General features: G+C 26.3%; 7 protein-coding genes and 1 non-coding gene across 8 annotated transcripts; 4 read left to right on the top strand and 4 right to left on the bottom strand.

Annotated features, from left to right (window-relative positions):
- Window positions 1–197: 197 nt before the first annotated feature.
- On the bottom strand, window positions 198–521 carry DDB_G0292938 (hypothetical protein; the record flags this gene model as incomplete). The annotated part of the gene is made up of 1 exon (XM_629431.1): window positions 198–521. The coding sequence occupies one exon, from the start codon at window positions 519–521 to the stop codon at window positions 198–200; it is 324 nt and encodes a 107-aa protein (XP_629433.1).
- A 66-nt stretch (window positions 522–587) lies between these two features.
- tRNA-Cys-GCA-7 lies at window positions 588–659 on the bottom strand. The gene has a single exon. It is a non-coding gene; the product is annotated as a tRNA-Cys (tRNA).
- Window positions 660–886: 227 nt separating this feature from the next.
- Window positions 887–4,914, bottom strand: isw (myb domain-containing protein; the record flags this gene model as incomplete). The annotated part of the gene is made up of 4 exons (XM_629430.1): window positions 887–3,241; window positions 3,414–3,635; window positions 3,739–4,019; window positions 4,107–4,914. 4 exons carry the CDS (start codon window positions 4,912–4,914, stop codon window positions 887–889), a joined length of 3,666 nt encoding a protein of 1,221 aa, XP_629432.1.
- A 502-nt stretch (window positions 4,915–5,416) lies between these two features.
- Window positions 5,417–6,052, bottom strand: dph4 (DNAJ heat shock N-terminal domain-containing protein; the record flags this gene model as incomplete). The annotated part of the gene is made up of 2 exons (XM_629429.1): window positions 5,417–5,619; window positions 5,743–6,052. The coding sequence occupies 2 exons, from the start codon at window positions 6,050–6,052 to the stop codon at window positions 5,417–5,419; spliced, it is 513 nt and encodes a 170-aa protein (XP_629431.1).
- Window positions 6,053–6,256: 204 nt separating this feature from the next.
- DDB_G0292906 (hypothetical protein) lies at window positions 6,257–6,735 on the top strand (the record flags this gene model as incomplete). Its single annotated transcript, XM_629428.1, has 2 exons — window positions 6,257–6,472; window positions 6,580–6,735. 2 exons carry the CDS (start codon window positions 6,257–6,259, stop codon window positions 6,733–6,735), a joined length of 372 nt encoding a protein of 123 aa, XP_629430.1.
- A 653-nt stretch (window positions 6,736–7,388) lies between these two features.
- cluA (150 kDa protein) lies at window positions 7,389–11,608 on the top strand (the record flags this gene model as incomplete). Its single annotated transcript, XM_629427.1, has 2 exons — window positions 7,389–7,500; window positions 7,758–11,608. The coding sequence occupies 2 exons, from the start codon at window positions 7,389–7,391 to the stop codon at window positions 11,606–11,608; spliced, it is 3,963 nt and encodes a 1,320-aa protein (XP_629429.1).
- A 595-nt stretch (window positions 11,609–12,203) lies between these two features.
- Window positions 12,204–14,162, top strand: dync1li1 (dynein light intermediate chain; the record flags this gene model as incomplete). The annotated part of the gene is made up of 4 exons (XM_629426.1): window positions 12,204–12,587; window positions 12,794–13,229; window positions 13,320–13,798; window positions 13,947–14,162. 4 exons carry the CDS (start codon window positions 12,204–12,206, stop codon window positions 14,160–14,162), a joined length of 1,515 nt encoding a protein of 504 aa, XP_629428.1.
- Window positions 14,163–16,454: 2,292 nt separating this feature from the next.
- gluA (beta glucosidase) lies at window positions 16,455–19,045 on the top strand (the record flags this gene model as incomplete). The annotated part of the gene is made up of 2 exons (XM_629425.1): window positions 16,455–16,748; window positions 16,874–19,045. 2 exons carry the CDS (start codon window positions 16,455–16,457, stop codon window positions 19,043–19,045), a joined length of 2,466 nt encoding a protein of 821 aa, XP_629427.1.
- Window positions 19,046–19,400: the final 355 nt, after the last annotated feature.

Below are 19,400 nucleotides of genomic sequence, written 5' to 3'. Positions count from 1 at the left end.
AAACTAACAAACTTTTTTTTTTTTTTTTTTACCTGTGATCAGACCTTCAAGGAATGTCCTTGTGTCTTTTCGGCGGTGTTTGTTAAACGGTTTTATTTTTATTATTCAATTGTATTAAATTTTTTAAACTATATTATATTTTTTTTTTTTTTTTTTTTTTTTTTTTTTTTTTTTTTTTTTTTTTTTTTTACTACTACTTAAATTGGAAGAGGGTTCGGAGCTGCTGGGGTTTGCCAGGCTTTGTTGAATTTGTATTTGTGAAGATCTTGATTTGTATTTTTTAGTATTGCTTCGTCGTGTTTGATTTTCTTTAGTGTGATGAATTTTTCAGTTTCGATGAGATTTAGTAATTCTGTTTCTATGACCTTTTGTTCGAATTTTGGCTCTGGTTTGCTTTCATCAGTGTTGAACAATTTGTGACAGATTATCTTCCATAATTGGTGTGCTATTATTCCTATGAGATTGGGGAAGATTTCAAACAAACTAACAAACCAAAATTTTAAAAAAGAATCTAATAACATATTAAAATTTCAAAAAGAAAACTTTTTAATATGAAACAATAACAAGATTGATTTCCCCAAAAAGAAAGTTCCGAACCAGGATTGAACTGGCGACCTAACGATTTGCAGTCGCTTGCTCTTCCACTGAGCTATCGAAACATGTTGAAAAAAAAATTTTAATATCGATTTTTAACCTTTTTTTAATTATTTGGCTCCAAAGAATTTTTTGCTTTCCGACTTAAAAAACTAAACAATTCCTGCTAAAAACAAAAAAACAACAAAACTTAACCCTTTAAACAATTATAAACGAAAAATGATACATTGTTTTGTTTGAATTTTTAAGATTGTATTTATTTTTTTTTATTTAATTTTTTTTTTTTTTTTTTTTATTTAACTTGTCTCTTTTTGAGTGGAACTTTAACTTCTTCTTCTTCCTCTTCCTCTTCAACCTCTTCTTCTTCTTCCTCTTCCTCTTCCATTGGTTCTTCTTCTTCAACAGGTTTCTTTTTACCTCTACCATTTGTAGTAGTAGGTTTTGTAGTTGTGGAAGTCTTTGATTTTGGAGCAGGTTTTGATTTAGCAGAAGCTTTAGATGGTTTAGCAGGAGGTTTTGATGGTGGAGCATCTTTTCTCTTACCAAGTGTTTTATTTGGAGATTCAGTCTTTGCTTTAGAGGCGGTGACACCAGAGGCTGCCAATTTTAATTTCTCTTTTTCTTTCTTTCTTTTCTCTGCTTCTTTTGCAGCTTCCACTTCCTCTTGATGTTCTTTGATTATATATTTTAGTAATTGATCGACACGAGCTTTCAATTCTTGACAAGTACGAGTTTGAATGAACCAATCGAAACGGAATTGTGGTGATTTTCTAATTTCCTCTTTCAATTCTTCAAAGGCACCATAACCCAAACGATGGCACATACAAACCAAAAATATATCCTCCTCGTCGTTATAGTTTTTATTCTTTTTCAAACCATATTGAATCTTTAATTCAATCCAAGGATTTTTATATTTGTTGATCTTATAATTTAAAGAGTCTTGAGTTTCTTTATATTTCATGATTCTCTCTTCACCCTTTTCAATACGTGCAACCAATTTCTCATGATCGGCAACCTCAGAGTGTTTTTTCCAAAATGCTTGAGAATATTGTTGAACCTCTTTTTCAGTTTTAGTTTGAACCTCTTCAGCGATACTTTGATAAGCCTTACGACCATACAATTCACAACCACGAATAAAAGTACGGAAATCAGTTTTTGACCAATCACCAAAACCACCGGTTTTAATTAATCTTTCTTTGAGATCTTGTTCCTCCTTTGATAGATCACCAAAGTCTGGTTCCTCCTCTTCCTCTGGAAGTTCACCTTTATCTTTTTGGTCGTACCATTCCACCTTTTTATTGTAGGCTTCATTCTCTTTCTCATAGAGTTGAGTTAATCTTGGTGGATAGAATTGGAAATCATAGATTGGTGTCTGCTTTGGTTTATTGAAACGTCTTTCTCTCTTTACCACTGGTTTTGCAGGAGCGATTTCTTCATCGGCTGCCACTGTACCTGCGACTGTTTTTCTCTCACGTTTCAATGTCTCTGCCCAATAGCCTGCACTGGAATGAGAATTCTTATAGTTTACGCCATCAAACATGTATAGATTACCATCGGATTGGAATTTCAATGGATTGGAGGCTAAATCCTTAACTTTGCTATTGAGTTGTTCAGTTTTCTCTTCACCTTTCTTGAGAATGGAATCGATATCCTCGTCGGTGATGGTTGATGATTTACTCTTAAAGATATCATCAGCACCAAATCTAAGCATTGCCAAGAGTTCTTCAGGTTTTGCATTTTTATTTGCCTCAACGAGACGACCTTGTTGAATTACCAATGCATCCAATTGAAGTTTCATTTCTGCTTTCTCTACCATTTTCTCCTCCATTGAATTCTCTGTCACAAAACGGTAGACTGTCACTGGTTTAGTTTGACCAATACGATGGGCACGATCTTGTGCTTGAAGATCCATTTGTGGGTTCCAATCACTATCAAACAAGATAACGATATCGGCTGTATTCAAAGTGATACCAAGACCACCGGCTCTGGTGGTTAAAAGGAATGCAAATAAGTCTGAACCTGGTTTATTGTAATTTTCAATTGAATTCTCTCTAACGATCGATTCGGTAGAACCATCGATTCTTGCATACTTATAACCACGATACAACATATAATCCTCCAAAATATCCAACATACGCGACATTTGTGAAAAGATTAAAACTCTTGATCCTCTTTCTTTCAACTTTTTCAATAGTTTATCCAATAATGCCATCTTTCCACTATTGTCAATTAAATGTTCACCGGTTGTGTATGGTTCTTCCTCTGCACCATCGAAAAGGTAAGGATGATTACATGCCTTTCTTAATTGCATACAAATATTCAATAATCTAACACGACCTGTATTACCTTTTGCTCCAACAACAACTGCATCCAAATCCTTTGAAAGTAATCTTTTATACCATTCTTTTTGCATCGTTGATAAACCAACAAATAATTTAATCTCTTTCTTTGGTGGTAATGATTTCTCTACTTCAGTTTTAATTCTTCTTAATAAAAATGGTCTTAAAACTTTATGTAATTTATCAATAACCTCTTGTTGATTCTCTGTATTATTTGCTAAATCAAACCATTTATCAAAATCATCTGATGATGAAAAAACATCTGGTAATAAAAAGTTTAATAATGACCATAATTCATGTAAATTATTCTTAATAAATAATAATAATAAAAATAATAATAATAATAATAATAATAATAATAATAATAATAATAATAATAATAATAATAATAATAATAATAATAATAATAAATAATAATAATAATAATAATAAAAGTTAATTATTTATTATAAATATATTTATATATATATTTATACTTACTTGTAATGGAGTACCAGTAATTAATAATCTAAATTGACTATTAAACATTCTAACACCTTTTGAAAGTACTGAATTTTCATTTTTAATACGATGTGCTTCATCAATAATAATATATCTCCAACTAAACTTTTTAAATGTTGATTTCTCTCTAATAGCAACTTCATATGTAGTTATACAAACATCAAATTTCTTAAAAATTAATTGATTCTTTTTAATATCTTCCTATATATATTTATGTTTAAATATTTATAATAATAAAAGTAATTTAGTATATATATCTCTCTATTGATTATTTAACAATATCTATATAATTTAAACTATTTACTCTTTCTTCTTTACTACCATGAAATCTAACGACACGTAAAAATGGACACCATCTTGTAAATTCTTTTGCCCAACCTGAAAGTGTTGATTTTGGTGCAATAATTAAATGTGGACCTCTAATACCTTTATATTCAGATAAATAACCCAAAAGTGAAATTGTTTGTAATGTTTTACCTAAACCCATTTCATCCGCTAAAATACCATTAATACCTCTTTCATATAATTGAATTAGCCAATTTAAACCATAAACTTGATAATCTCTCATTGTACCTGACTTAATATCTATAATTTAAAAAAAAAAAAAAAATTTTAAAAAGATTAATAATAAAAATTTATATGGTATGAATTATTATTGTGTGTGTAACATACATGGTGGACTTGATGTAAAAAAGTTAAAAGAATGTGGTTCTTCTTCTTCCATTGTTTCATTCATAATAGCTTCATCTTCCGCTTCTTCTGTTATATGACCTCTTTTTGTTGGGGTACTTGAAACTATTGAACCATTGTTATTGTTATTGTTATTGTTATTTGATGATGATGCTGATGACGATGATAAAACTGGTGATTTTGTTTTTGTTTTTTTTGTATTATTATTATTATTACTATTTGAAACGAAATGTGTAAAGATTTCAGTTCTTTCCAATAAATATTTTAATCTTGCATTTGCAGATTTCTCTTTATCCTCTTGTAATTGTTGTCTTTGATTCTTTTCAAGTTCTTGTAATTGTTTACGTTGTTGTTCTCTAATTTGTTTTAATCTCTCTTTTTCCAATCTAATTGATTCTAATCTCTCATTTCTTGCTTCCTCTGTTTCATCTTTTCTATTGATACCATTTTGAATGGTTGGATCGTTAAGATCCTCATCGTCGTCCACTTGATCATCATCAAAGAATGGGTGTGGTGCATCCTCATCATTACCATTCTCTTCATTATCATCCACTTCTTCCTCTTCCATAACTTCATCTTCCTCATTTTCATTATCATTTTCCATTGATTTTGGTGACTGATTTCCACTGGATGAAATTGTTGGACTTTCGTTTCTTTTATTTCCCACTGAGGATGATGATGATGATGTTGTTGTAGTGGTGGTGGTGGTAGTAGTTGGAGTAGTTGATTGAGGTGGTGAAGTTTTACCATTTGTGCTTACTTCATTCCTACCCTTATTTTTTGAATCCATATTTGATTTTTTATTTATTATTCCCTTTTTTTTTTTTTTTTTTTTCTGAATAAATTATTATTTTATTCAATTTTTTAAAAAAAAATATTTATATATTTATTTTTATTAAAACTTTAAAGATGAAATAATATATTGTAAAAAAACAAGTTGGTGTGAAGTTGTTTTTTTTTAGGGAGAACAAATAATGAAAAAAAAAAAAAAAAAAATTTTAAAAATTATTGAAATAAAAAATTGAAAAAAAAAAATAAAAATAATAGTATGGAATAATGAAAAAAAAATAAAAAAACTAAAAAAAATAATTAAAGGTGAACACTATTTTAAAAATAAAAAAAAAAATAAAAAAATAATAAAAAAAAATAATTAAAAATAAAAACAAAATAAAAAAAAAAATAATAAAAATAAAAAAAATAATAAAAAAAAAATATTGGCGGGTAAATTTGAAAAAGGGATACAAAAAAAATTTTATTTTGAACTCTTTAATGAAAATATTATTATTACATTACTATTCCATTTGATAAATTACTTTAATTGATAAAGAACAACCAGAACAACATACCACATCACTTCCTTCAGATAATTGATCTTCTGTTATTATATAATGGTCCCCACATCTACATGGATATACATATTCACTATTTTCTTCAATAAATTCCATATCATCTAAATCAATTTCATCAGAAACTGAATATTTTTGTCTTTTTTGCTCTATAAAAAAAAAAAAAAAAAAAAAAAAAAAAAAAAAAAAAATTAGTAATCCATTTATTATTATAATTTACGTTTTTGTGTGTGTGTGTGAACTGATGGTTGGTAATGATAATAAAAATTTACCTAATAATAATGAATCATATTGCTTTCTTAATAAATCATCTTTTAAAGTTTCCCATGCAATTTGAATATCATTGAAATCTTTGGTATTACTATTATTATTATTATTATTGTTATTAACTAAACAATTTGAAAAATTATTGATATTTTCTTCAATATTTTCTTCTTTATTTAATTTATCTGGATGATATAATAAAGCTAATTTTCTATAGGATTTCTTAATTTCTTCAATATCTGCATCAATTGAAACCTTTAAAATTTCATAATAGTTTTTATTTTCACATTTATTACTATTATTACTTGAGTTTGTCATCCTCTCGTTTGTTGAGGAAAATAAAAAAAAAAATAAAAAAAAAAAAAAAATAAATTAAAAAAAAAAAAAAATTCCCCCATTAGAAATTTTTTTTTATTTTTTTTTTATTTTTTTAAATTTTTTATTTTTTTAAATTTTAATTATCCTTTTTTAGTTTTTTTATATTTTTTTTTTTTTTATTAATATTTCTTTATATATATATATATGAGTCAATTAGTTATACCATTTAAACCAAAATCCAACACAAATGATCCTGCCTCAATAAAGAAAAAGGAGTTAACGGAATTGGGTGAAAATATAGTAAATGATTTAGGAAAAACAGTTAAATCATTAGTCAAAAATTCAAACCTTCACGACAATATGTTATTAATTTCAAAATCATTTGCAGCTCATGAAGGTAACATTTCACAAACTGACGAGGTAAATAAAATTTAGATTTTTTTTTTTTTAATTTAATTAAATTTAATTTTTTATTTCCAAACACTAATTTTTAAAAAAAAAAAAAAAAAAAAAAAAAAAAAAAACAGATGGTAAAACAAATGCAACAATTATCACAAGAATTAATGAATCAAGTTAAATTCTTAGAAAATAGTTTACAACAAATTGAACCTTTAAATCAAAAAGTAACAGATATAACGAATTCGATACATACTGCTGTACCATCATCCCAACCACATCTTTAAACAAAAAAAAAAAAAAAAAAGTGAAAGTAAAGAAAAATAATAAAAATAAAAATAAACTTTGTAAAATATTCTTATAATTTTTTTTTTTTCTAATTAGAATGTGTTACAATTTATTTATTTATTTAATTATTTTTTCTTTCTTTCTTTCTTTTTTTTTTTTTTTTTTTTTGTTAATCTCCATTTAATTTTATTTATATATATATTTTTATTTTTTTATTTTATTTTATTTTTTTTATTTTTTTTATTTTTTTTTTTTTGTTTTCATCTTTTTAAAACAAAGTAACAGTAAACATCATCGTTATAATTACGAAATTTAAATATTTAAAATTAATTTTTTTTTTTTTTTTTTTTTCATTTTTCTGGTGAAAAAACTATCATTTTCGTTTTTTTTTTTTTTTTTTTTTTCTTTTTTCTTCAACCGAGCGTTTATTTAAATATATTTATTTAAATTCATTTATTTATTTATTTTTTTTTTTAAAAAAAAAGTTAATTTTTATTTTTTATTTTTTTTTTCTTTAATTTAATTTCATTCATTTCTTTTTTTTACATTACTGACAAAAAAAAAGAAGAAATAAATAAAAATTAAGAAAATAATAATAGCAATAGAAATTTAATATAAAAGAGTAAAATAATAATATATATAAATTATAAAAATGTCAGAAACTATTGATAACCCAACCGTTGAAGAATACAACGAAAAGGAAACTGTTGTTAGTGGTGAACAAGTTGAACAAGTTGAACAAGTCGAACAAGAAAATGAACAAGGTAAATAAATTAATTATAAGATTCGCAAATTTTATTTCAAAAAAAAAAAAAAAAAAAAAAAAAAAAAAAAATATCACTTGCACATTGGGGGAAAGATATTTTTTATTTTTTTTTATTAATTTTTTTTTTTTTTTTATATCTCATATCCATTTGGTATATTCACACATATATACATATTGGTTATTATTAAAAAAAAAAAAAAAAAAAAAAAAAAAAATTTTAAGATTAAATTATTAATATTTATTTTATTATTATAGTTTCACAATCATTCCAAATTTCAATTAAAACACCAGCTGAAATTGGTACTATTAATATTCAAGTTCAACCAACAGATACATTAATAGATATTCAAAGCTTTTTATATGAAACCTCAGAGACATGTTTATATTCATCTTTTGAATTTCGTTTATATGGTAAACAAATTCCAGAATATTCAGAACTTAGTTCTATTGAAGGTCTTGTTGAAGGCGCTACCTTGGAAATGGTACCAGTCGATTACAATGAGAGATCAGCAAAATTACACGTTAAAAGATTAAGAGATATTATGAATACAGGTTTAACAGAATTTGCCAATATGAATAATCCAAGTCTTTTCACAAGTTTTTCATTCCCAGAGAAATCAAATATTTTAACTGAAGAACAACAATTAGAAGAACAAAAACAAAAATTTGAACAACAACAACAACAACAACAACAAACTGAAGATAAAGAGGAAAAAGAAACTATAGCAACTGAACAACAACAAAATAAAAAGAATAAACATCATAATAAAAAAGGTAATAAAAAGAATAATGGTGATGAATCATTGAATAATGAAAATAATGAAGAGAAGTTAACACCACAACAAAAAGAGAGAAAACAAAAGATGACAGAGATTAAAGGTATTGATAAACCAATGTTAAGTAGTTATTATCCAGAGAGTCCAATTGCACCAGTTCAATGTGTTAAATCAATGATTTACAGTGGTTGGTCACCAGTACCAGGATATAGAAAATTGTTTGGTGATTTATTCTATTTGGATATCACATTATTAGAGGGTACAACCATTTGTGTTACAGCATCAACTCAAGGTTTTTTCATTAATCAATCAAGCAATGCAACATTCAATCCATCAGTTTCACCAAAGGCAACCATCAATCATAGTTTACATCAATTATTGACCCAAGTTTCAAGATTATTCCGTCGTGGTTTAAATCAAATCCTTACAAACATTGGTCGTAATCATCCATTCGATATGCTTCCAGGCGTATTACCAGTACACAATTGGGTTGCCTCATCAAAGACCAATCGTTACGATATCAATAAAGGTACCGATACTTTTGTTAGCGTACAAGACGTTGAGTTGCGTGGCAATCCTCGTGATTGGAACGAAGAGATCCAAGCACCAAAGGAGTTACCAAAATCAACCGTTCAAGAACGTATCATTAGAGATCGTGCTATCAGTAAGGTAAATTCTGAATTTGTTGAATGCGCAATTCGTGGTGCTCAAGTCATTGTCGATAAAGCAATTCTTCCAATTAATCCAGCTGAAAATCAAAGAAGTCATATGTTCCTCTACAATAATATCTTCTTTTCCTATGCATTGGACACTCGTGATTCTTTCACCGATTGTGGTGGTGATGATGCTGCTCGTACATCTGCAAACAATGATCTCAAAGGTATTCGTTTATATAATTTAGCCGATATTGATGGTCTTTACACTTTAGGTACTGCCATCGTAGATTATAAAGGCCAAAGAATCATTGCTCAATCTTTAATTCCTGGTATTTTAACAACTGAAAAAACTTCAAAAATTTATTATGGTTCAATGGATACACCAACAAATGAAGAAGAAGAACAACAACAAAAAGAAGAAAATGAAGAAAATAAAAATAATAATACAAAATCAATTAAAGCTGATCCAGAATTTCATTCTAGATTACTTCAAGCTGCATCATTACTTCATTTATCAGAGAGTAAAGTAATTTCAGAAGATACTAATCAAGAGGTTAGTGTTTGTACATCATTTGAATCAAAAGGTATTATTGGTATCGATGGTCGTCGTTATATTTTGGATTTAATTAAAGCAACACCACGTGATCCAAATTACACAGAAACCAAGGATCAATTGTCAGTTCTTAGACCAGAAGCAATCGCTACCTACTCTGAATATTTTAAAGTAACTTGGTTAAATCAAAAGAGACAACAAAAATTAAAGGAAAAAGAAGAGAGACAAAAGAAGGAAGGTATTGACCCACCAACTGCCACCGCCAGAGATGAAGATGTTCAATTGACAGAGGAGGATTTGGCCCAATCACCAGTGGTATCATTCAATCCAAACCTTTTCTCAAAGGTTAAACTCGGTGGAACCCCAGAGGAACAACAAAAAGATATCGAAGATTTGAAGGCTATTGGCGCATTCTTAAAGGGTATTCTCATTCCAAGACTCATTGAAGATTTAATGCTTTTCAATGTTGCTCCAGTCGATGGTCAAACTCTCACCCAAGTCATGCATGTACGTGGTATCAATATGCGTTATTTAGGTTACATTGCAAAGAATGAATCTGCCAACGTACCATTCATCCAAGACCTCTTATTCAATGAAATGGTCAGCAGAGCTGCCAAACATTGTTTCAATAGATTATTACGTTCCACCAACGCCTCCGATATGGCTCATTCCATCTCTCACTTTTTAAATTGTTTCCTTGGTACTGAAACCGGTTCAGTCTCTGCTGATGAGAAATCAAAGAAAGCCAAACAAATCAAATCCTCAGCAATCAATGAATTGACTCAAGGTAAACTTTGGAGTGAAATCGCTCAATTGGTAAGCAGCAAATTCGATTTTGAAATTCCAACTCATTCCGTGCCAATGGAATCACGTTTAATCGTATTACGTTGTATTTGTCTCAAGATGGGTATTCAAATCTTGGCTAAAGATTATAACTTCACCACCGATGCTCCATTCTCACCAGAGGATATCGTTGATTTATTCCCAATTGTTAAACATGTCAATCCAAGATCAACCGATGGTTTAGACCTTTTGGAAGCTGGTAAAACATTCTTTAATCAAAGAAAATACGAATTAGCAACTGAATTACTCGGTGAAGCCTTGGCTATCTACCATCAAGTTCACGGCCCAATTCACCCAGATGCCGGTGCTTGTTTCACTCATTTGGCTATGTTGGCATACCAAAATGAACAATACGATCTTGCAATCGAGTATCAAAAGAATGCATTGGTCATCACAGAGAAAACCGCTGGTCTCGATCATCATGAAACCGTTCAAGCTTACACCACATTGGCCGTTTTCTGTCAACGTTCTGGTCGTTACAATGAATCCATTGGTTATATGAAACATGTCTTATACCTCACCGATCTCTTAGGTGGTGAATATAACCCAGAACGTGCTTCAATCTACACTGCTATCGCTGCAATTCTCGAAGATACTGAACGTTTCGATTTGGCTTTGGAATTCTTAAAGCAAACCTTAAAACACCAAGAATTCCTCTTCACACCAGATCATCTCATGTGTTCAACCACCTATCATAAGATGGCTATCGTTTGTGCTCGTGCTACAAACTTTGATGACTCTATCATTCACCAAAAGAAATCAACCGATATCTTGGAGAAAGAATTGGGTGAAGCTCATCCACGTACTAAAGAATCTTTGGAATTCTACACTGGTCTCAGTCAAACTGCTAACCAAATTAAACTTTTCAAACAACATCAAGCCTTGAAAGCTGAACAAGATGAATTGGCTAGATTACAAAAAGAAAAAGCTGATCAATTCAAAAAATCACAACCACGTGTCTCTGCTATGCCACCTTCACTTGAAAATGGTAGTGTCTCTGAATTATTAAATTATATAAATGGTAAACCAAAGAAATCTCAATCAAAAAAATCAAAATCAACTAATACTACAACTACCACCAACACCACCACTGCAACCACCTCAAAATCAAAAATAACAATGGCTAAAACTCCAAATCCAACAACAAAAGCAACAACTTCAAAATCATCCGCAACTGCTTCCTCTGCTGCCACCAATAAATCAACAACTAAAACTAATCCAACCTCATCATCCGCTGCCGACTCTTCAAAACCAAATAAAAAATCTTCAAAAAATTAATTTCTTAAACTAAAATTAAAATAAAAATAAAATTTTTTTTTTTTGATTAATAAAAAAAAAAAAAATAAAAAAAAAATAATAATGCTAAAAAAAGAAATCTCAAAAAAAAAAAAAAATTAAAAAAAAATGGTTTTATTTTTGTTAATTTTTTTTTATTTTTATATTTGTGGATAAAAAATAAAAACATTTGGGATTAAAAAAAATTCTTTTACTAAAAAGAGAAATCTCAAAAAAGAAAAAAAAAAAAAAAAAAAAAAATAAAATAAATCAGTTTGTAGATTTTTTTTATTTGAATTAACCAAAAAAATAAAAATAATATTTTTTTTTTTTAAAAAAAATTTTTTTTTTAATTTTTTTTTTAATTTTTAATTTTTTTTTAATTTTTTTTTTTTTTAATTTTGTTGAACTCACAGCGCTTTTTTTTTTTCTTTCAAACATACATCATAATATTGCTCTACCTATTTTTATTTAGTGTGTATATTTATTAATATAAAATAAAATTAAAAATAAAAATAAAAATATAAAAAAGGATCCAAACTAATTGTTTTGTTTTCTTTTTTTTTTTTTTAGGTCGAAATTTTAGTTTAATAAAAAAATGGTAGAACAACAACAACAAGAAGAAGATATTTGGGGTCAAATTTTAAGAGAATCATCAAATAAAAACAATTATTTCGAAAAAAGAGATGTTGCAATTTTAGGTGATCCAACATCTGGTAAATCATTATTATTATCAAAATTTGATACAGTTTCAAATGTAGAATCATTAAAGAGTATTGCATTAAGTTATACATTTTCAGATATATACGAGGATGACACATCAGAGGATCCAGTTGGTAGAATCAATTATTGGTCTTTAGAAGGTGAAGCATCCCAAAATGATCTCTTAAAATTCTCACTCAATAAAGAAAATATAAAAAATTGTATGGTCATTATAACTTTAGATTTTTCACAACCATGGAATTTAGTTGAATCATTAAAGGTAATTCATACATCAATATTTTATATTTATATATATATAAATAAAAACAAATAAGAATTCAATAATGATAATAATAATAATATTACCATACCTTTATTCATACAAAACTAATTATTATTATTATTATTATTATTATTATTATTATTATTATTATTATTATTATTATTATTATTATTATTATTACTTTTTTATTTATTTTTTAATAGAAATGGTTAGGTATTTTAGAAGAACATATTAAATCAATTTTTAAAGATGACAAGAATGGTTTTAAAAATTTACAGGATAAATTATCAATTAAATGGCATGAATATGAAGAACCAACTACAACAGCAGCAACAACTACTACAACAACAACATCAAATAATATAGAGAATAATACAAATAAAACATCACCAACAACAGATAAAATACAAACTAATAATGTACAGAAAAAAAAGAAAAAGAAAGTTAATATTTCATCAGCAGAGGATGCAAGTGTATTACCACCATTAAGTGAAAATATTTTAATCAATAATTTAGGTGTACCAATTTTAGTTGCTTGTTGTAAAAGTGATTCAGTCGTTATGCTTGAAAAAGATTTCGATTATAAAGATGAATTATTTGATTATATTCAACAATATTTAAGAAGAATTTGTTTACAATGTATGTTTTTTATTAGATTTTTAGTTATTTTAGTTTGTAGTAGTCAATATATTAATTATTATTACTATTATTACTATTATTATTATTTAGATGGTGCTGGTTTAATTTATACATCAGCAAGAAAAGAAATTAATTGTGGTGTTACATTAGAATATATTGAGAATATTTTATTTGGATTTGAATTGAAATCAAAGACACAATTGATTGAAAAGGATCAAATATTTGTGCCAGCAGGTTGGGATACATTAGCAAAGATTCAAGTAGATTTTGAGAATCAAAAAGTTTGTAAAGATACTGACGAACCATATGAAAATATTGTAAAGAAACCATCAATCATTAAAAGAAGAGAACAAACTCAAACCAATAGTATAATTTGTGATGACGATCAAGATTTCTTGGGTAAAATTAAATCACAATTGGATAATGACGATCAATCCTCAATTAATTCTCCTTCTACTCCATCACCATTATCACAATCTTCAAATAATAATAATAGCAATAATAATATCAATAATACCTCAACCCCATCAATTAATACACCATTACAACCAACTGATAAACCACTTAGTGTATGTTAATAATAATAATTAAAAAATAATGATGATGATGATGATGATAATAATAATAATAATAATAATAATATTATAATGATGTTGTTGCATGTAACTAATAATTTGTGTTTATACTGTATTTTATTTTTCATTTAATTTATATTAGGATATTAAATCATCAAACAATCCAGTTGCAGCTTCACCAAGTGCAGAAAGAGCAGCTTTGGCAAACTTCTTTACAAGTTTAATCTCAAAAGATAAGACCTCTTCAAGAAAAGATTTGAAATCTTCATTAGCATCACCACCAACAACTTCTGTTTCAAGCAATGCAAGAGAAGATGCTAAAAAGGAACTCGATAAATTAAAACAACAAAAGAAATAATAATATTATTTAAACAAAAAAAAAAAAAAAAAAAAAAAAAAAAAAAAAAAAAAAAAAAAATATCTAAAATCAGATGGTCCTTAAAAAAAAAAAAATAAATTAAAATGTTTAAAAAAATATAAAATAATAATAAATAATAAGAAATTAATTAAAAAAAAAAGTAATAAAAGAAAAAAAAATTTGAAAAAATAAAATAAGTAATGAGAAAATGAAATGTTTTTTTTAATTAAAATCCAAATAAAATAAAATAAAAAAAATTTCTTTTTAGATTTACAAAAAAAAAAAAGAAAAATTGGATTAAATTGTTGGTCATTCCAAACATTTTGTCCACAATCACACAAAGTTTCGAACCAAGGACTACAAAAAAAAAAAAAAAAAAGAATAATGGGTAATAAATAATTTATATATGTATAAAAAAAATAAAAAAAATAAATAAAAATAAGAATAAAAACAGAAGTATTTAATTGATTTTAAAACCAATGATCCCCCAATAATTATTTGAAATTAATATTATATTTATTTTAAATTTATTATTATTTGTATTGCTTTTTTTTTTTTTTTTTTTTTTTCAATTTAAAAAATTCAATTTCATATGAAATTTAACCCTTCAAAACTCTGGTCGAAATTTGATTACATTGGACAAAAAAAAAAAAAAAATAACGTCACATAGAATGTTTCAAAATGCAATGTCGGTGCGCCCTTTAGAAAAATAAAGATTTTTTTTGATTTTTTTTTTTTTTTGATTTTTTTCTTTTTTTTTTTTGATTTTTTTTTTTTAGTTATTTTTTTTTTTTTTTTTTTTTTTTTTAAAACCATCATTTCAATGGTATGTGAAAATAAATAAAATTAAATAAAATAACGGCACCTATCTCTCTTTAGTAAATTTTAATTTTTTTTATTTTTTTATTTATTTATTTATTTTTTTTTCATTTTTTTTTTTTTTTTTTTGATTTGATAAATTGATTGATAGTTATGGATATTTTGTAGGTTTATAGTTTTTTTTTTTTTTTTTTTTTAATTTTTTAAATTAATATAATAATTTTTCAATAAAATTTTTAATATAAAAATAAAATTTAATAAAGTTAGTTAAATAAAAAAAAAACTATAAACCAAAACTCAATTCAATTTATTATTTATTTATTTTATTTATTTATTTTAATTTTTTTATTTATTTGTATTGTAATTTTAATTTTTTTTAGAGAAAAAAAAAAAATTTAGATAAAAAAGGTAATTTTTTGAAAATAGTAAAGAAATATCTTTATACAAAATTTATAATTTATAATCATACCACCCATTTAATTGAAACAATCAAAAAAAAAAAATAAAAAAAAAACACAAAAAATTAAAAAAATGACAATTTATATTAGTACTTTCGAAACAATTTACCAAAATTGGATTTATTATTGTTTTTATTGTTGTCGTTTTATTTCTTTTAAAAATTTTAAATAAAAAGGAAAACAGAATAAAATAAAATATAAAAAAAAAAACAAAAAAAATAAAATATTTAAAAAATAATTAATATTAAAAAAAATATGGATTTTCAATTACAAAATCACCACTCGCCCACACAAACCAAACCACCCACAGTATAATGAAATTACCCATTTATAGATTTTCTTTTTTTTTTTTTTTTTTTTATAAATTTACTTTATTTTTAAGCACATGTATTCTAATTACAATAAAAAAAAATATTAGAAAGAAGAAAAAAAAAAAAAAAAAAAAAAAAAAAAAAAAAAAAAAAAATAATAATAATATTATGAAGGGTTATTAACAATTATTCTTTCTAATATTTTTATTTTTTATTTTAATTTTATTTTGTTTTTGTTTTTTATTTTTTATTATTTTATTTATTTTTAATTTTGTTTTCAAACATAAAAGAAAAAGAATCGTAAAGAGGTTAACACTGCACCATTAATCAATAATATTCGCTTATTATTAGTATGTTGGTTATTTTATTAAATTATATTTTTATTGTTATTTTGTTTAATTTTTTATTATTATCAATTTATTTTTTTTATTTATTTTTTTTTTTTTTTTTAAAAATAAAAAAACCAATTTCTCATTTTATATAAATATTGAACTAACTTTTTTTTTTTTTTTCAATATCATAACAAAAACAATAATAATAATATTAAAAAATACTATACAAATACATAAATAAATATATTTTTTTTTAAATTTTTTTTTTTTTTTTTTTTTTTTTAATCATTTTTAAATATTGGAATATACATATACATATATATATATAAAGAATATTTAATTAAATTCAATTTTATATATATATATAAAAAGATGAAAACTATTAAAAGTTTATTTTTACTGTCATTGTTGATAGTGAATTTATTAATAAGTTCAACATATGGAAGTTCAATTAGAGTAAGCATTGTTGGAGGTGAAGAAGCTGAAGTCATTGAAAAACCACGTACTTTTGGAAATAAAAGAGAACTCAAATTAGAGTATAGTCAAATTTATCCAAAGAAACAATTAAATCAAGAAAATATTAATTTCATGTCTGCCAGAGATACTTTTGTTGATAATTTAATGTCAAAAATGTCAATCACTGAAAAAATTGGTCAAATGACTCAAGTAAGTTTTATTTTTATTATTATCTTTATTTTCATTTATCCATTTTACCAATATTAATATAAAATTTTTTTTTTTTTTTTTTTTTTTTTTTTTTTTTTTTTTTTTTTTTTTTTTTTTTTAAAAAGTTGGATATTACAACATTAACATCACCAAATACAATTACAATTAATGAAACAACATTAGCATATTATGCTAAAACTTATTATATTGGATCATATTTAAATTCACCAGTATCAGGTGGTTTAGCAGGTGATATTCATCATATTAATAGTAGTGTTTGGTTAGATATGATTAATACTATTCAAACCATTGTTATCGAAGGTAGTCCAAATAAGATTCCAATGATTTATGGTTTAGATTCAGTACATGGTGCAAATTATGTTCACAAAGCAACTTTATTCCCACATAATACTGGTTTAGCCGCTACTTTCAATATTGAACATGCTACTACTGCTGCACAAATTACTTCAAAAGATACTGTTGCCGTTGGTATCCCTTGGGTGTTTGCACCAGTTTTAGGTATTGGTGTTCAACCATTATGGTCTCGTATCTATGAAACTTTTGGTGAAGATCCATACGTTGCATCAATGATGGGTGCTGCTGCCGTTCGTGGTTTCCAAGGTGGTAACAATTCATTCGATGGTCCAATCAATGCCCCATCTGCAGTTTGTACTGCTAAACATTATTTTGGTTATTCCGACCCAACCTCTGGTAAGGATAGAACTGCCGCATGGATTCCAGAGAGAATGTTAAGACGTTACTTCTTACCAAGTTTCGCTGAAGCTATCACTGGTGCTGGTGCAGGTACAATTATGATTAACTCTGGTGAAGTAAATGGTGTACCAATGCACACCAGCTACAAATATCTAACTGAAGTACTCAGAGGTGAATTACAATTTGAAGGTGTTGCAGTAACTGATTGGCAAGATATTGAAAAACTCGTTTACTTCCATCATACCGCTGGTAGTGCCGAAGAGGCCATCTTGCAAGCTTTAGATGCTGGTATCGATATGTCTATGGTTCCATTGGATCTTTCTTTCCCAATTATTCTCGCTGAAATGGTTGCTGCTGGTACCGTTCCAGAATCACGTCTTGATCTTTCAGTTAGAAGAATCTTAAATCTTAAATATGCTCTCGGTCTTTTCTCTAATCCATACCCAAATCCAAATGCTGCCATCGTTGACACCATTGGTCAAGTTCAAGATAGAGAAGCTGCCGCTGCCACTGCTGAAGAATCAATCACTCTCTTACAAAACAAGAATAATATTCTTCCACTCAATACCAATACCATAAAGAATGTACTTTTAACTGGTCCATCCGCTGACAGTATTAGAAATTTAAATGGTGGTTGGTCAGTTCATTGGCAAGGTGCTTATGAAGATTCTGAATTCCCATTCGGTACTTCAATTCTTACTGGTCTTCGTGAAATTACAAATGATACCGCCGATTTTAACATTCAATATACCATTGGTCATGAAATTGGTGTACCAACCAATCAAACCTCAATCGATGAAGCCGTTGAATTGGCTCAATCATCAGATGTTGTTGTCGTTGTAATTGGTGAACTTCCAGAAGCTGAAACTCCAGGTGATATTTATGATCTCTCTATGGATCCAAATGAAGTACTCTTATTACAACAATTGGTTGACACTGGTAAACCAGTAGTTTTAATTTTGGTTGAAGCTCGTCCAAGAATTTTACCACCAGATCTCGTCTACAGTTGTGCTGCAGTTTTAATGGCTTATCTCCCAGGTAGTGAAGGTGGTAAACCAATCGCCAACATTCTCATGGGTAATGTAAATCCATCTGGTCGTCTTCCTTTAACTTATCCAGGTACTACTGGTGATATCGGTGTTCCATATTACCACAAATACAGTGAAAATGGTGTCACCACTCCACTCTTCCAATTTGGTGATGGTCTTTCTTATACCACTTTTAACTATACCAATCTCGCCTGTAGCAATTGTAAACCAATCTCTGGTCAATCTGGTAACTACACTGGTGTTTTAGGTCAATCCTATACTTTCACTGTCACTGTCACAAACAATGGTAACGTTCAAGGTAAAGACTCTGTTCTCTTATATCTCTCTGATCTTTGGGCTCAAGTTACTCCAGAAGTTAAAATGTTAAGAGGTTTCCAAAAAGTTGATCTTATGCCAGCTAAATCTCAACAAATCTCTTTTACCCTCAATGCCTATGAATTCTCCTTTATTGGTGTCGATAATAAAATTACTTTAGAATCTGGTCAATTCATCATTATGGTTGGTAATCAACAATTAGGTTTATATTTACAATAAAAAAAAAAATTAAAAAAATTAAATTAAATTAAATAGTTAAAAATAAATATTTTATAAAGATTAAAAAAAAAAAAAAAAAAAAAAAAAAAAAAAAAAAAAAAAAAATATCTTTAATGAAGATTTTAACCCATAAAATTTCATTTTTTTTTTTTTGTTTTTACTCTTTTTATTTTTGTTTTTTTATTTTTATTTTTATTTTTTTTTTTATTTTTTTTCACATTTTTTCAAAATCCTCTGTTATAAATTTAAAGATAAACAGATTCATAGCAATATTTTAATTTTTTTTTTTTTTTTTTTTTTTTTTTTTAATAAAATAGTAAGAAATAAAATAAAAAAATAGAAATTATAAAATATA

The sequence above is a fragment of the Dictyostelium discoideum genome (genome assembly GCF_000004695.1).
Source record: "Dictyostelium discoideum AX4 chromosome 6 chromosome, whole genome shotgun sequence".
Lineage (NCBI taxonomy): Eukaryota > Evosea > Eumycetozoa > Dictyosteliales > Dictyosteliaceae > Dictyostelium > Dictyostelium discoideum.
This window is presented reverse-complemented; position numbering and strand designations above follow the sequence as displayed.